The 15,040-nt window shown below is 43.3% G+C and overlaps 3 protein-coding genes across 3 annotated transcripts in view; all 3 read left to right on the plus strand.

Annotated features, from left to right (window-relative positions):
- The first annotated feature begins 393 nt into the window (after positions 1-393).
- Positions 394-2,132, plus strand: LOC129717367 (uncharacterized). The gene is made up of 2 exons (XM_055667245.1): positions 394-1,564; positions 1,636-2,132. The coding sequence occupies exons 1-2, from the start codon at positions 394-396 to the stop codon at positions 2,130-2,132; spliced, it is 1,668 nt and encodes a 555-aa protein (XP_055523220.1).
- Positions 2,133-2,207: 75 nt separating this feature from the next.
- On the plus strand, positions 2,208-10,708 carry LOC129717368 (uncharacterized). The gene is made up of 3 exons (XM_055667246.1): positions 2,208-5,695; positions 5,766-5,902; positions 10,554-10,708. The coding sequence occupies exons 1-3, from the start codon at positions 2,208-2,210 to the stop codon at positions 10,706-10,708; spliced, it is 3,780 nt and encodes a 1,259-aa protein (XP_055523221.1).
- The window catches only part of LOC129730047 (sodium/calcium exchanger 1), a 488,453-nt gene continuing 483,989 nt past the window's right edge, over positions 10,577-15,040 (plus strand). Inside the window, exon 1 of the mRNA XM_055689055.1 lies at positions 10,577-11,000. The gene's annotated coding sequence lies outside the window, so the exon portion shown is untranslated. The remainder of the gene's footprint in view (positions 11,001-15,040) is intronic.

Here is a 15,040-nt window from a genome sequence, read left to right on the forward strand (position 1 = left end):
GGATCGGAGCCCTGAATGCCCTTAAGCTACGCTACTGGTGACTAGTATATACTGTCCGTTGAAGTTGAATTTGTCCAGGCGAAGTAATTAGTTGTCCAGGTGAGGCATAAGTATATGTTCTGCTGAAGTTGGGTTTAGTTGAATACTACATTGCTGCGTTCCCCTGATTGTACGAACTGACCACTTGTTCGGAGAAAATTATTGAGGCACTTACTGTTCAGCTGTGATAGCGGTGAATACACCCAGACACGTCGATACTGTTTCTTATTCCTGTGAGGGGCGCAGTTATTAGTCTCCCAGGTAGGCTGGAACAGTATATGTCAAGTAGAAGCTAGACAACTTTCGGAATACTACATCCATCTATTTTTTCTGGTTATTCATCTGAGCGCAACCATGCCTTCGACCGCTTCGTCAGCAGCTGCGAAAAAGACAACATCAATGAAGTCTTTACAAACAAAACTCCGAGGCTTGCAAACATCACTTTCCAACATTGCTAAATTCATCCAAGCGATGGATGCAAACACTAAGACCAGTCAGGTAACAGTTCGTCTTGGGCGTTTAGATGATCTTTGGGAAAAAATCGGCGACGTCATCAACGAGATAGAGTCTCACGAGGAATATGAATCAGAAGAAGATTCACTTACCAAAGAGAGGATACTCTTCGAAGATCGGTATTATGAGATGAAGGCATCTTTGATAGATCGGATCAAGGAGCGTCGAGAACCTGGTACATCGGAACAGACCATTCGGGGAGCTGAACCCACACTGGTGTCATCGGGAGAGCATGTACGGCTACCGCAAATAAAATTGCAGAGCTTTGATGGCGATATTGACGAATGGCTCAGCTTCAGAGACCTTTTCACGTCACTCATACATTGGAAAGCTGATTTATCGGAAGTGGAAAAGCTACACTATCTCAAGGGATGTCTCGAGGGAGAAGCCAAGGCATTAATTGATCCATTGAAGCTAACTAAGGGAAACTACACTATCGCTTGGGAAACGCTACTCAAGCGATATAACAACAGTAAACTGCTTAAACGGAGGCAAGTGCAAGCTTTCTTTAAGCTGCCGGTTATATCAAAAGAGTCGTCATCGGAACTCCATAAGCTGCTGGAAGGGTTTGATAGAATCACTCAAACCTTGGATCAAGTCATTGAACCTGGTGACTACAAGGATCTTTTGCTAATTGAGATTCTCAGCTCGAGGCTGGATACCTACACCCGGAGGGGATGGGAGGAACTGTCCTCTACTAAAGAAAAGGACACTCTCAAGGATTTAACAGAATTTCTTCACCGTAGAATACGGATATTAGAAGCTATACCCACTAAAAACACTGATCCAAAACCAGAAGTAATACCAGCGCCGAAGAAAAGGCCGTTTACCATACGGGCCAGTCACAATGCGATACAATCGTCAACTCCGAAATGCTTTGCATGCTCGGATAGTCATTGGTTACATTTGTGTCCGACGTTTCAGCGTATGGCAGCGGCTGGCCGGGAAACATTATTGCGCACACACTCGCTGTGCAGAAATTGCTTCAGAAAGGGTCACCAGGCAAAGGATTGTTCGTCTAAATTTTCGTGCAAAAGATGCAATGGTCGGCATCACACAATGGTTTGTTTAAGACGGAAGCAGATAGCAGTAATAAATCTTCTCAGGTGGGAGAGACATCGGCCACCCAGCAAAGCAAGGAAGCGGCGCTGACTGAAATGAAACCGAATACAAGGGTCGGTAATGTCGCTGCTGTGAAGGTAACAGCCAATGTTGCACAGCAGCGTGATTCAAGGGTACTTTTAGCTACTGCGGTAATTATCATCGAGGATGATCATGGTGTGCGGCATACAGCGCGCGCCCTTTTAGATTCAGGATCAGAATGCAATTTTGTTTCGGAGAGATTGTGCAAACAAATGCACGTTGCCAAGGAAAGGGTAGAAATCTCTGTCGTTGGAATTGGTGCAGCTTCCGTTAGGGTGAAGCATACGATCCGCGTGAACATCAGATCGCGAAACTCAACATTTACCGAGGTTATGGATTTCTTAGTATTACCAAAATTGACATCAAAATTGCCTACTGCAACGGTGCAGACTATGGGATGGGTTATACCACAAGAGATCGAACTAGCGGACCCGTAATTCTTCGTTTCGAATAGTGTGGACATCATACTTGGCATCCAATCGTTCTTCGGTTTCTTTCGGACTGGCAAGGCAATGTCATTAGGAGAGGGACTACCACGGTTAACAGAATCCGTTTTTGGTTGGATAGTATCCGGAGAGGCTGCAACACTGACTAATTCGACGCAGATCACCTGCAATATCGCGATATCTGACAAACTGGAGGAGATGATGGAAAGGTTTTGGTCCTGCGAGGAAGTAGGAGATACCCATAATTATTCCCCTGAAGAAAGTCGTTGTGAGGAGCATTTTAGTACCACTGTCCACCGAGGGTCGGATGGACGATATACGGTTTCACTTCCAAAAAACGAAGACATTTTGGCACGGTTGGGAGAATCTAAGGACATTGCGCTTAAACGTTTTATCGGATTAGAACGGCGATTATCTCGGGATGAAAACTTACGGAAACAATACCACGAATTTATCTCAGAATATTTGGAACTTGATCACATGCGTAAAATTGTTGATGACGGCACACCCGGAATTAAAAGATGTTTTCTGCCTCACCACCCAGTTGTGAAGGAGGAGAGCACCACTACGAAGCTTCGTGTGGTGTTTGATGCGTCCTGCAGGACTTCTACAGGGATTTCTGTGAATGAGGCTCTACTAGTGGGTCCGGTTATTCAGCAGGATCTACGATCAATTGTTCTTCGTTGCAGAATGCGTCAAATCATGCTCGTTTCGGACGTCGAAAAAATGTTTCGGCAAATAAGAATAAACCCAGCTGATGCTCCTCTCCAAAGTATTTTATGGCGGTTCAGAGAGGAAAATGAGGTGAAAACGTATGAGTTAAAGACAGTTACATACGGTACGAAACCGGCACCGTTTTTAGCAACGCGAACACTTAAGCAGCTAGCGATAGATGAAGCGGAACGTTATCCTCTGGCAGCAAACGTTATTGAAAACGATGTCTACATGGACGATGTGATTACAGGCGCCGATGATGTCGAAACAGCTTCAAGGCTGCGATTGCAACTGGATGCAATGCCTGAAAGTGGAGGATTCCGATTGAGGAAATGGGCATCGAACTGTGTAGCAGTATTGAAGGATATTCCGAAAAACAATTTGGCGCTCTCAGAGGCAAATGGCATCAGCTGGGAGCAGGATTCTGCAGTTAAGGCTTTAGGTTTAACTTGGTTACCAAAATCAGACACGTTAAGGTTTAGTTTCGTCATTCCCGAGCTGGCGCCAGATCAAACACTAACCAAAAGGAAAGTCCTTTCGATTATTGCATCGTTGTTTGACCCTTTGGGTCTCCTAGGAGCCACGATTACGAAGGCTAAAATTTTCATGCAACGTTTATGGAGTGCGAAAAATACGGATGGGCGTGCATTGGAGTGGGACTCGCCTCTAACCGAGACTCTTGAGGCAGATTGGCGGATTTACCATCAGCAGTTGGCCTTGTTAAATGAGTTGCGCATTCCGAGATGCGTAATTGCATCCGCAGCAGCATCAGTTCAAATTCACTGTTTTTCTGATGCGTCTGAACGAGCATACGGTGGATGTGTGTACGTAAGATCTATGGATGCAAACCAGTTGGTCACAGTTAAGCTTCTTACTGCTAAATCTAAGGTAGCTCCATTAAAAACTCAAAGCCTACCGCGACTCGAATTATGTGGCGCTAGACTAGTTGCGGAATTATGGGAAAAGGTGACGGAGTCAATCGGACCAGATTATGAAGTGCATTTTTGGACGGATTCCACTTGTGTTCTACGGTGGATCCAAGCTTCCCCAGGAACCTGGGTTACGTACATAGCAAATCGCGTATCTAAAATCCAAGCCATAACAGAGGAGCACACTTGGCATCATGTACCAGGTTTGAGCAACCCGGCTGACTTAATTTCGCGTGGAGTAACGCCAGAAGTATTAATTGAAAACAGTTTGTGGTGGGAGGGACCAGATTGGTTAAAACAAGAAAAAGACCAATGGCCCCAAGGACAGGAAAATCTTTCGGAAGGAGCGCTAGAAGGAAGACGAATTGCAGCTGCTGTGGTGGCAGTCAACGAGAATGGGTTTATGCATGAGTACATTGCTAGATTTTCATCATACACCAGGTTATTGCGAGTAACTGCTTACTGTTTGCGATTAAAGGCAAGGGCAATGCCAAGGGAAAATGGATGTTTCATAACAACAGCGGAATTAAGAGAAGCAGAGTTTGCCATTATTCGGAGGGTCCAACAGGACGCGTTCTCCGAGGATTTAAAACGACTAAGAAAAGGCGGGGCTGTTTCACGTCTTTATTTACTAAGATGGTTTAATCCAAAGATAGCGGAAAACGGTATACTACGGATAGGTGGGCGGTTAGAACATTCTCAAGAGCCGGCAGATGCTAAACATCCGATGGTTTTACCGGCGAAGCATGTGCTGACAGAACTTATACTATTGCATTATCACCAAAATTTGATGCACGCAGGCCTTCAGTTGTTACTAGCTACTGTGAGGCAACGGTTTTGGCCGTTGGGTGGTCGGAACTTGGCCAGGAAAATCATTCATCGGTGTCAACGCTGCTTCCGAGCAAAACCGAAACTTTTCAGACAACAAATGGGCGAACTACCAGCAGCGCGAGTAACAATATCAAGACCATTTACGAAATGTGGAGTGGATTACTTCGGCCCAGTTTACGTTCGAGCGCGCAGGCGACAAACCGCGATAAAGACTTACGTGTCAATTTTTGTGTGCATGAGCACTAAGGCTGTGCATATGGAGCATGTGACGGACCTTTCAACAGAACGGTTTCTGCAAGCGTTACGCAGATTTTTTGCCAGGAGGGGTAGATCGTCAGACATATATTCGGATAATGGGACTAATTTTGTCGGCGCTAGGAATCAACTGAGAGAGCTATTTGCTTTGTTAAAAGACCCCCAACATCAACAAGCGGTTGCCAGAGAGTGCTCAGCAAACGGCATTCATTGGAATTTTAACCCCCCAGGGGCACCGCACTTCGGAGGCCTCTGGGAGGCGGCTGTTCGTTCAGCGAAGTACCACTTGTTACGTGTTATAGGTGGGAACCCAGTGTCAACGGAGGATTTTATCACGTTGTTGACGCAAGTAGAGGCATGTCTGAACTCCAGGCCCAAAACTCCAATATCGGATGATCCGACGGATTTGGAACCATTGACTCCAGCGCATTTTTTATCGGGCGGATCACTTCAAGCCATTCCTGAACCCGACTATAGTGCTGTGCCATTGAATCGTTTGAATCAGTATCAATTGGTCCAGCGTCAGTTGCAAGACTTTTGGAAACGCTGGAAATCGGAATATTTGGTGCAGCTTCAAAGCAGGACGAAAAATTGGGAGCGGCCGGTAAAGGTGGAAATCGGTCGGCTGGTTGTTGTTATGGACGCAAATCAACCTCCAATGCGATGGAAGCTGGGACGAATCAGTCAGCTGCACCCTGGCACGGATGAAGTAGTTCGAGTGGTCACTGTTAAAACGGCTACAGGATCTTTTACTCGACCAGTGGAGAAACTGTGCTTCCTGCCGCAGGTTGAAGATGCGACGGGAACAGATCAAGAGTCATGCCAGTAATCGTTCCAACATGATGATGTCAGCCAGTACGTCGACGGGACTGTTCTCTTTCTCCTTTTCTTTCAGAAGTCTAACTACTTCAGGGCGGGTGAGGATGTTTGGTCACTCTATCGTTATATCCGAACGTATGCAGCCAATATCAACCAAACTGATAACCGATAAGGAAACATCGCACGAAGCAGGAGTGCGTTCGCCGATGGGCCGTATGTCTGTTCGTGCAGCCAGGACAAATCGATGCTGGATAAGAGCGAGTGCGATCGGACGGAGATGAGTCGCTTGCCATCAACGGTCGAAATCGCACGCTAGATGCGAGTCTATTGGTCATCGTTAAAAATTCATTTGTTAATTTAAGATATTAGAATAATTATGAAGTTAAGATGTTAAAATATAGGAGTAGTCAATACAGTGTAGTGTTTCTATAATTACACGGTGTTCAATTTGATGGTGACATTCTGGAGGCCTATCGCCCTATTAGGAGGGATATTGGGCCAGCAAATCCAGGAAACAAGGCGGCTATCGAAGGCCAAACGAAGGACACAGTTATTACCCAACAGTGTAGTTGTAGAACCGGCCTTTTATTCTCAACAAACACAACCTGTCGCTGATCGCCGGCCACTTGATCACACGACTCTGCACCCTGCCCAGCACAATAAAACCGGTACCCAGCTCATTGGTTGTGCCGCCGCTCTGGTAGTACTGTGCTCTGCGGCCACAAATTCTCCGTACCTTCTCTCCTTTCCGGCAAAGCTCCTTGAGCGCAACGATGTCGAAGTGGCGGGGTTCTAGCTGATCCAGCAGAATTCGGTCGCCACCCGGGGCGTTCAGCGATCTACAGTTCCATGTACCGAGCTTCCAATCGTCGTCCTTATTTCGTCACCTAGGTCGTTGCCAATTGTTCCGGTTCGTCTGGCAATCAATTCGTTCGTAGTATTTTAATGTTTCGGTATGCTGCCTTACTAGAGCTGCGGATGCCTAGTCTCGCGATGGGGCTGCCGTCTTGGGTGTAGCTGGCGAGACGCCGCATTTCATATTTCAGCCGTCCGCTCCGGATCAGACGCTGTTTGAGCCGCCCCTAACATGGGGAACAGACGCTCGCACAAGCTCCCCTACTAGGAGAGCAGCTCCCCCTTCCCTGTCAGCATACGACCAAGTTCCCACCGGTTCACCGATTTTCCCTTGGTTGCTAGTATCCCAGTCGGTACCACTTGAAGGGAGGGATAGGAGCTCCATTTGCCAACTAGTACGGGTGTACTGCTGGTACGCACTGCCCAGCCGTTTACCAACTAAATGATAAGAGGATACAAACATTTTATATATTTATTGCACTTTGTTTGGATATTCTCAATGTGCTCCTTGAAGGTAAGTTTTTTATCATAAATTAGCCCTAAATATTTTACTTGGTCAGACCAGTTTAAGATTGCACCGTTTATCTAAACAACATGATTATTGGTGGGTTTGAGAAAAGAAACTCTTGGTTCATGGGGAAAATTTTTTTTTTCCTGTATGGGCTTCCTCACTGCGACCAGAATCGTAGATCTATTGTGAGATATGCCTGGGTGTCTGCTGTATCCCGCACTTCTGTTAATAGCAATAACTCTATTGAGAAGTGGCATGCTTATTTTTATTGTCCGTCAGTGCTTGTGTGTAATGTGCTACTCTTCTTTACACGCTTACTGTTCTACTATGCCGATACTCGTTCCTCTTGCCAAATATCACCAATTATAATTCCCTGGAGAAGTTTCGTCGTGCGTCCTTCTGGCCAGTTTTATTGATAAGAGGGACTTATTTTTTGTTAAGAGGAAGTCACGCAAAGGTATTTGTAGATTTCAGCGTAAAGGAAGGGTAACTGGTGGGGAGCCTGAGAATAAACCCATGCTTAAGTCCTTTTTGACATCGGCGCCTTAAAAAATAATTAATTGTGTTTTTGATGCATTAGGAGAAATCTTCCATTTCTGCAAATATGAAGAAAAAGTGGCATGCTTATTATTATTTTATTCATGCTGGTGTGTAATATGATTTTATTCATTCTTAATCACTGTCACTGCTCTACTATACAGTGTTTTGTTCCTTCGCCAAATATCGCCACTTAAAATTTCCTGGAGAAGTTTCGGGGGCACCTTTCTGGCCAGTTTTATTATATGAGAGCTTTCGCAGCTTCGCAGCAGTTTCGCAGCTTTCGCAGCAGTTTCGCAGCTTTCAACCAATCACGAGCTCGCTTTATATAGCTGGAACAGATGTTTTCTCATCGTTTTAAAGTGCTTATTACTACCCCTGAACAGATTTCAAACACCGATGTCTTAATCGACAGGTAGAATATTGCGAAAGATTGTTATATAATAATTAAAATATCTCTCCAACAAAAGTTGTGTTAACATTCTACTAATCAGAAGCTTACTACCCCGTTGCTCGTTTCCTTTTGGTTGTCGTGACGAGTAGATGGCATTTGATCTGCAACCGTGTGATTTTCATACCCATGTTTAATGATAAATACTTCTTTCGAATTCCTAAAATAAGAAGTTGTATTGGGTTGCTCTCTTTTTGAATTCTACACTCTGTTTTTCTCAGATTTATTAAAATGACCAACTAAAGGCTATTTAAAAGACAATAGAAAACCAATTTGCTTCGTAAAGATTTTTAAACAGATAGTTCAGATAGCTCGTTTAAGCTGTACTGATGGTTATATTTGCCAGTTAAATAAATTTAATTCAATTTGATAACCCTAGTTGCATTACGCGGTTGTGGTATAGAGAAAACCCAAATTATATGCATCTTGACGTTAGGTTTTAAACATTCATATTCGAATTCTATTTTTCAATTACAAAAATATCCTCATCCTCATAAATTCCAATGTCAATTTCAAAATTTTTGTGAATATAGGTTTTCCACTAAAAACTGCAACTCTTTATCGTCACTTTTCCAACGAACTTGTAAATTGATTTTTTTATGTGACTTCTTTGCTAAGCAGTTGTAAAAAACTGACAATGATACTGCTTTGAAATCGGTGAGTGAGCTAGCTTTCACAAGCGCAATTGAAGATGAAAGGAAGTTTGCTTTCTACTAAATCGTTCTTAATTAAGACCTATATAAAAAATTGCCTTTTCGCGTGTTGAAGGAATTTGACTGCATTAGGATGAAAGGTATTCATCAATGTTAAAAACAGTGTTTTTTACATCTTAAATATATGTCTGCAAATAAATAATCTAAATTATTTTTAAAAATAAACGCTTTTCTTTTTATGACTTTCTGGTGGCATATGACCTTAACAATATGTGGCCACCAATGAACTAGTTTTAGGATTGTAAGTTGTTAGAGGTGTCGTTTGATGGATTTAGGCTCAATAATCTAAAGGTATCCGGAACGCAACGTCCGCATGAAGCCTTCAACGACCTAGACACTTGATATGACCCTTCCGAGTAATTAGAGGTATAGCACGGTATTAAGTACTGCTTTGATCAATTCTATTTCGGTTTCGGTTTCGGCGAGTTTGAATTGTTTAAAAGCAAAACTCTTAATTATGATTAAACATAATCCTACTCAAAACTATAAATTATGATTAAACATAATCGCTCGTTGTTGGTTTATGTGTGCCAAAGTCAAACCGTGTCGAAAGTGAAACGTGGTCAAATCGTACAAAGTCTGAATTCTCTAAATGAAATATAAAACTATCGTAGTCCTACGTCAAACATGCGGTCGTGTCTTGGATACCACCCTCGTACTATTTTTACATCACTTAGCTTAGATTTATTTACGAGCTGAAGAAGGATTGATTGTGCGCTTCGAAAAACAGTGTTGTCGATCACTATCAAATTTTCTTCTTTGTTCGTACAAAATTGCTATATAATTGTATTTTTTTCCGAAACTCAATCAGTTTCTACAACTTGCTCTCAGACAGGTTTTTGGGCTACAATGCTTCGAATGAAGTTTATGTGGAAAATCATACACTTTTCTTAATAATTACTCTCAAATCTTAGAAGTTTCTTCACTCCTGGAAGAAACACTCAGTTGCAAAGTTTCATTTAAATGAAACCAGTTCGATGGAACACCTGAAAGTCTGGTTTTGAACACTCAATAACACAATAAACTGCTTGATTTAACGGTCGGGCACTTGATAGATGAATTGTAGAAATCAGAAAAAAAATATTGTGAGACTTTCAGTTTGAGTCTCAGAACCGTAAAATTTTATACAATGAGCAATTTATCCAGCATGTTTCAATCTTATGAAATTATAATTATTTGTGGTGCCTCCGCGAAGATACTCGGTTTGACTCACGTTGCGCGAACCGTTCAGCATCTAATCGATTCCGAATTCCATCCGCCTTCGTAGCTTCCATTTACATTCCATTACATCATATCACGCTCGAGCATGACATCAGCCGAGTAATTTCCTGCAAAACAAGTATTCGCGGGGGCATTCCGTTATAGGCAGTCTGTTTTACCCAAACGCTCCTAACTCAAACGTCCTCCAGGGATGGGATTCCACCAGCTTCGGAAGAAAGTGAGTGCATCGTGACGTCTCTCCCCGACCGACCCAACCCCAGGAGTCTGACATTTCCGCAGCGATTTCTGCGCGCTTTCGTTTTCGCACCGAATCGGCAATCGCAGACAGACCGGGTGAGTGCCACCCAGCAAACGATCGACGCGACGCCTGCGACAACGGCAACGACGTCGTCGGCGTCGTCGTCGTCATCGTGATGCACGCGTGCGAAAGAACATACGACGACAATGTAAATGGGCTGGATCTGGGTGTACGAGGCGGACACCCAACCGTAGTGAGTGACCCAACCCATGCGTACTCTGTGTGCACTCTGTGTTGTGTATAGTGTTTAAACGATTTATACGTTTTCCAAAACACAGTTTTCAGTTTCATTCGTGAGTCAGTCCCGTTCGGTGGTCGTGTGGCTATAGAGAGTAATCTTCGTCGTCGTCGTCGCCGTCGCCGCCGTCGTCGTTGTCGTCGTGGTGCCGTTTGTCATCGCAACATTTGCACGCAGCAGCAGCAGCAGCAGTAGCAGCGTCACGACGATCCGTTACCATAGGCTGCTTGGTTCGACGGCCGTCCGTCCGTCTGTTCTGGCAAGTGCGTACGAATGTGTGTGCGCGACGAGGCGTCGTCTTTCGGGGGTTGCGCCGCGTGTTGAATTCCTAAACGATTGCAAATTGCATTTGCTAGGGGAGCGAAAAAACGAAGTCGCAGTTTTGTTTTTCGTGTTTTCATGCTGCAAGCGAATTATGGTTGGCCACGGCTGGGAGATAAAGTGTAACGGAATTTAACTGGAAGTTAGCTGAAATGTTTCAATTTGGGTAGGTTTTTTTGGGGAAAAAATTGAATTGTGAATAACTGCTGCGTGCGTGTGCGAAATCTTCCAGAGGACAGGGTGGAGAAGTCTTCCGAATCTCCCTTGACGGCTCTGTAATTTAAAAGCGATAAAATGCCTCTTATCTACAGCTTGGCCTTTTTGTTGTTTCGATGAGGTTTGATTTCTGCTCTATCCCAATTGCTACAACGATGAATGGAGTTATCAGAACGCGAGGCATGGTGTGAGGCAGCTGGTGAATTGCCCTAGTGTTGGCTACATGATAACAAATTCGTACGGATATAACAAGTGCTTCAATGTGAATGAACCGAACGCTACTCGATGCAGATTGATTCGCATGGCTGATCACTTAAATGTCGAACAGTCGCAGCGAGATGCTCTTTTTTGGTTTTACCATATATCAATCACTCAACCAACGCAGCAAGTATGCTTTTTATATACACTACCATCTGAGGTGAAAGCTAGAGTGACATGAAGATTTATCACAAACAGTCTGAGCCTTGCCCTTATCGGCCGTCACGAGTTCAAAGTAAAAAAACTAGCGCGTGATAGTGAATGTGATTCAGTGCAATTGTCAACTAATATAATCTTCAACCACTCCCGTCTTTTATTCCGTTTTATTTTACTTTATGGATAATAACCCGTAATTTATCATTTCTACCTATACTGATCTACCTTTTGATTCCTACAGGTTATAGATTCGCAGTATATTTCCAGTTCACTAAATTGAGTTTACCCTTTCGTTACCTTTACGAAGTCGCTCCTAACTGGACCCAGAAAAGGTTACACCCTACCGGGGATTGATAGCTTGTACAGCGAAAAATAAAATTTTCCACGTCACCAAAAACTCGTCTCGGTGGATGACACAATTCCGTGAAAAATAACACTCGTGTTGCTCGGCCAGAGAAAGACAAAATTCGCAGAAAATATTGCCGCCTTCTTTCAGGATACCGTGAAAAATTTCCCGGTTGCTTCTGCAACTGTCGGAAAACGGCTCTGGGTAAAATGTCAAAATAAACGCATACTATTTTTGAGTATATTAAGCAGAATCTGGAATAAGCAGCTATCAATCAAGGTACTTTTCGAGGTTTCTTAAAAATATTATGCAGACTTCAAATTGGAAAAGCAACAACCAACTTTGAAAGCGGAATGTCCTGTAGCCTTTTTGTGCTACAGAAAACTTATATTACAAACATATAACTTTTTGAAAATTCACTGGACAAGTTCAACTCGTTCGCCCTTCAATTCAACCACTCGCTGCGGACGATCGAGCAACGTATCGTACGAGGACCGCAGGCGCTCTTGTTATCCTAGACTGCGGCCAGATATCGTTGTAGGACTTCCACACCCTCATGTTTTTAAAGCAGAATGCGGATTCCAATATACCTCAGACGGCGAAGTCCATAGTGTTTGGGTCCGGTGAACTCGCCGGCCTTTCGAAGCTTGAAATAAATTCGCGATCCAGAGTTAGATTTTGTGAATCGGCGCTAAATCCTTTTGGAAAAGCCAGTCACTGGTACCAAAATAACGATGTGCCAAAAAAAAAAAAAAAAACAGGAGGGTTGTGTGAAAAGCCACGACCGCGAGGTTGAAGTAAAATACTTTTACAAGAAAGATAACCCGGCTGCTTGCGTGTCAGTCATTTTTTCTAGTAAATAAACGTTGACTAATCAGATCAATCGAATTTTGCGCTTCAACAAGGATTGACCACTTTCAATAATGTAGTACGTTGCTAATCATGGTTAGGGCTTGACAATTTTTAAATATTGAGATGAATTTTTTTCGGATGTTGTGCTCATGACTGAAGGAAAAGATAATTCAGTACGTTCTGAGACACGAAGATAAAGTAAAATTTGTAACTTTTACAAATTTACAAATGTGAATTAACTCATTAGAAAATATTAACTCTTCAATCAAGTTTTTATTTCATCCTGAAAAGGACAATTTGTTGTTCCTTCTAGTATCGGATACCGATGCCGATCACATCTTTGCTTTATCACTGACAGTGCGAATAAAGTATTCCTTTAGATAAAATAAACAGAGAAAAGCTGATTTAACTCTCAAAACTAGAACACATGAGTGTTGTCAAAATAAGTCAACTTTTCATTGTATGCATTTATTAATGCCCACTATCGCACAGAGACTGCATGTCACTAAAGTGCCTCACTGCATCAGCAGCTATCGATACTGAGATCCGCTGCAACTAGTGCGCTATCCATTGCTACGCCACAGCTGTGGCCGCTTTCCGCCATCGCTGGTATTCACTGCACTGCTAGTGCTGCTGCTAAGGGAGGACGGCTGCTGTTGTCGCTGTCCAGAACTATTATGAGTGGCTTCGTTTTTTTTTAACTCAAAGTATATTTATTAATATTTTTATATGGTTACATATGGTTTACATGATAATTGTTAAGCCTTGCAAAGCTCTGCATCTTTGTTCTGAGGTTTGCTGGTTACTTATTTCTATAGATTTACATTATTTGTGTAGAATTTTACAGTTCTTCCTTTATAGGACTTGTTTTTAATTGAAAAATAGATTTTTATAATCTATTTAACTACGAATAACTAACTTAAAATTAACTTAAAACTAAGGTACCAGCTCACGAATGATCTGGTGAGGTGACCTGGCGCAGGACTCTCTGAACCTAGTCAACGATGTTGTTCTCCGTTCTTCCAGCACCTGAAGACCAGCCAGGCGATGGATCTCAGAGCTTCGTGAACAGCAAGCTTGTTAGTGAGGGAAAGAGTGGATTTCCTATTAATGAGAGGATAGAGGGATTTGATCAGTATGTTGCACTTGGTAACAGTTTCTCTACGTGTGAACGAAATAGAAGTTTTTGGTCCAGGGAGAGGCCAAGATAGACAACCTCACTCGACCATTCGATGGGAGTGTTATTGAGATGGATTCTCACATTGGCAGGTGGAACAAGTCGAGTTGATTTTGAATGCGGCAATATAATAGCTTGGGTCTTAGCTGCATTGATGCAGATCTTCCAGCTGTTGAAATAGTCGGACAAAACATCCAGACTCTCTTGTAGTCTACGCGTCAAAGCTCTAATCACTCGACCTTTGTAGATAATGGCAGTGTCGTCTGCAAACATAGACAGGATGCCACCACCCGGAAAGGGAGGAGCATATGAGGTAAATTTGTTGAACAGGATGGGACCAAGAAGGCTTCCCTGTGGGACCCCAGCATTTACGTTAAACGAATCAGAGGGAATGTTGTTGAGGAAGACCTGGAATGATCTATTCGACAGATAATTCTTGATGATCTTCACGAGAAAGATCGAGATATTGAATCGCTGCAGCTTAAACACCAGGCCATCATGCCAGACATTATCGAACGCTTTTTCGATGTCCACCAATGCCATAGCAGATGTTTTACTAACGGACTTGTTCCGCCTTAGGATCTGACTCTAGTCAGTTGGTAAACGGTGGAGTGACCCTGTCTAAACCCGGACTGTTCTGGGAGGAAGATGTTATTCTAGTTTACGAATTCTAGTAAGCGACTGAGAATCAATATTTCGAACAACTTCGAGATGCACGATAATAGGCTGATGGGACGATAGTTTTTAGCGTTGGTAGGGTCCTTACCAGGTTTATGGATGGGGATCACTTTAGCTAGCTTCCAGCGAGACGGAAAATAGCTGAGCTCCAGACACTTATTAAAGATCGCTGCCAGGTGTTCGAAAAATTCTCGACTCAAGTTTTTCAGCTCAAGGTTGACGACCTCATCGACGCCGGCAGCCTTCATGTTCTTGTTGCCCTTGATGGCAGCTAACACCTAATCAGCAGATGTTTTAGATTCATCGGGAATGACTGAGGGAAGATCAGCGACCCTAGTTATTACTTCCTGGACGGCATGCTCGTGCGGGCTAACCATGGCATGACCCAAATTGTGAGAGTTGACAAAATGCTGACCAAGTGCATTGACTTTTTCAGATGCTGTTAGAAGGAAATGACCGGGGATTGGTGTTGGGGATGATAGAGGGGGAATAGGTCTCGGTTTGGTTTTCAAAATTTTGGTAA

Source organism: Wyeomyia smithii, chromosome 1 (genome assembly GCF_029784165.1).
Source record: "Wyeomyia smithii strain HCP4-BCI-WySm-NY-G18 chromosome 1, ASM2978416v1, whole genome shotgun sequence".
In the NCBI taxonomy this organism is placed as follows: Eukaryota; Metazoa; Arthropoda; class Insecta; order Diptera; family Culicidae; genus Wyeomyia; species Wyeomyia smithii.

Coding starts and splice junctions, on each gene's coding strand:
- LOC129717367 (XM_055667245.1), top strand. CDS start 394: ATGCCTTCGACCGCTTCGTCAGCAGCTGCGAAAAAGACAACATCAATG. Junction 1,565..1,635: donor GGGTCACCAGGCAAAGGATT/GTTCGTCTAAAT, acceptor AGACGGAAGCAG/ATAGCAGTAATAAATCTTCT.
- LOC129717368 (XM_055667246.1), top strand. CDS start 2,208: ATGTCATTAGGAGAGGGACTACCACGGTTAACAGAATCCGTTTTTGGT. Junction 5,696..5,765: donor ACAGATCAAGAGTCATGCCA/GTAATCGTTCCA, acceptor CTTTTCTTTCAG/AAGTCTAACTACTTCAGGGC. Junction 5,903..10,553: donor AGTGCGTTCGCCGATGGGCC/GTATGTCTGTTC, acceptor TCCAAAACACAG/TTTTCAGTTTCATTCGTGAG.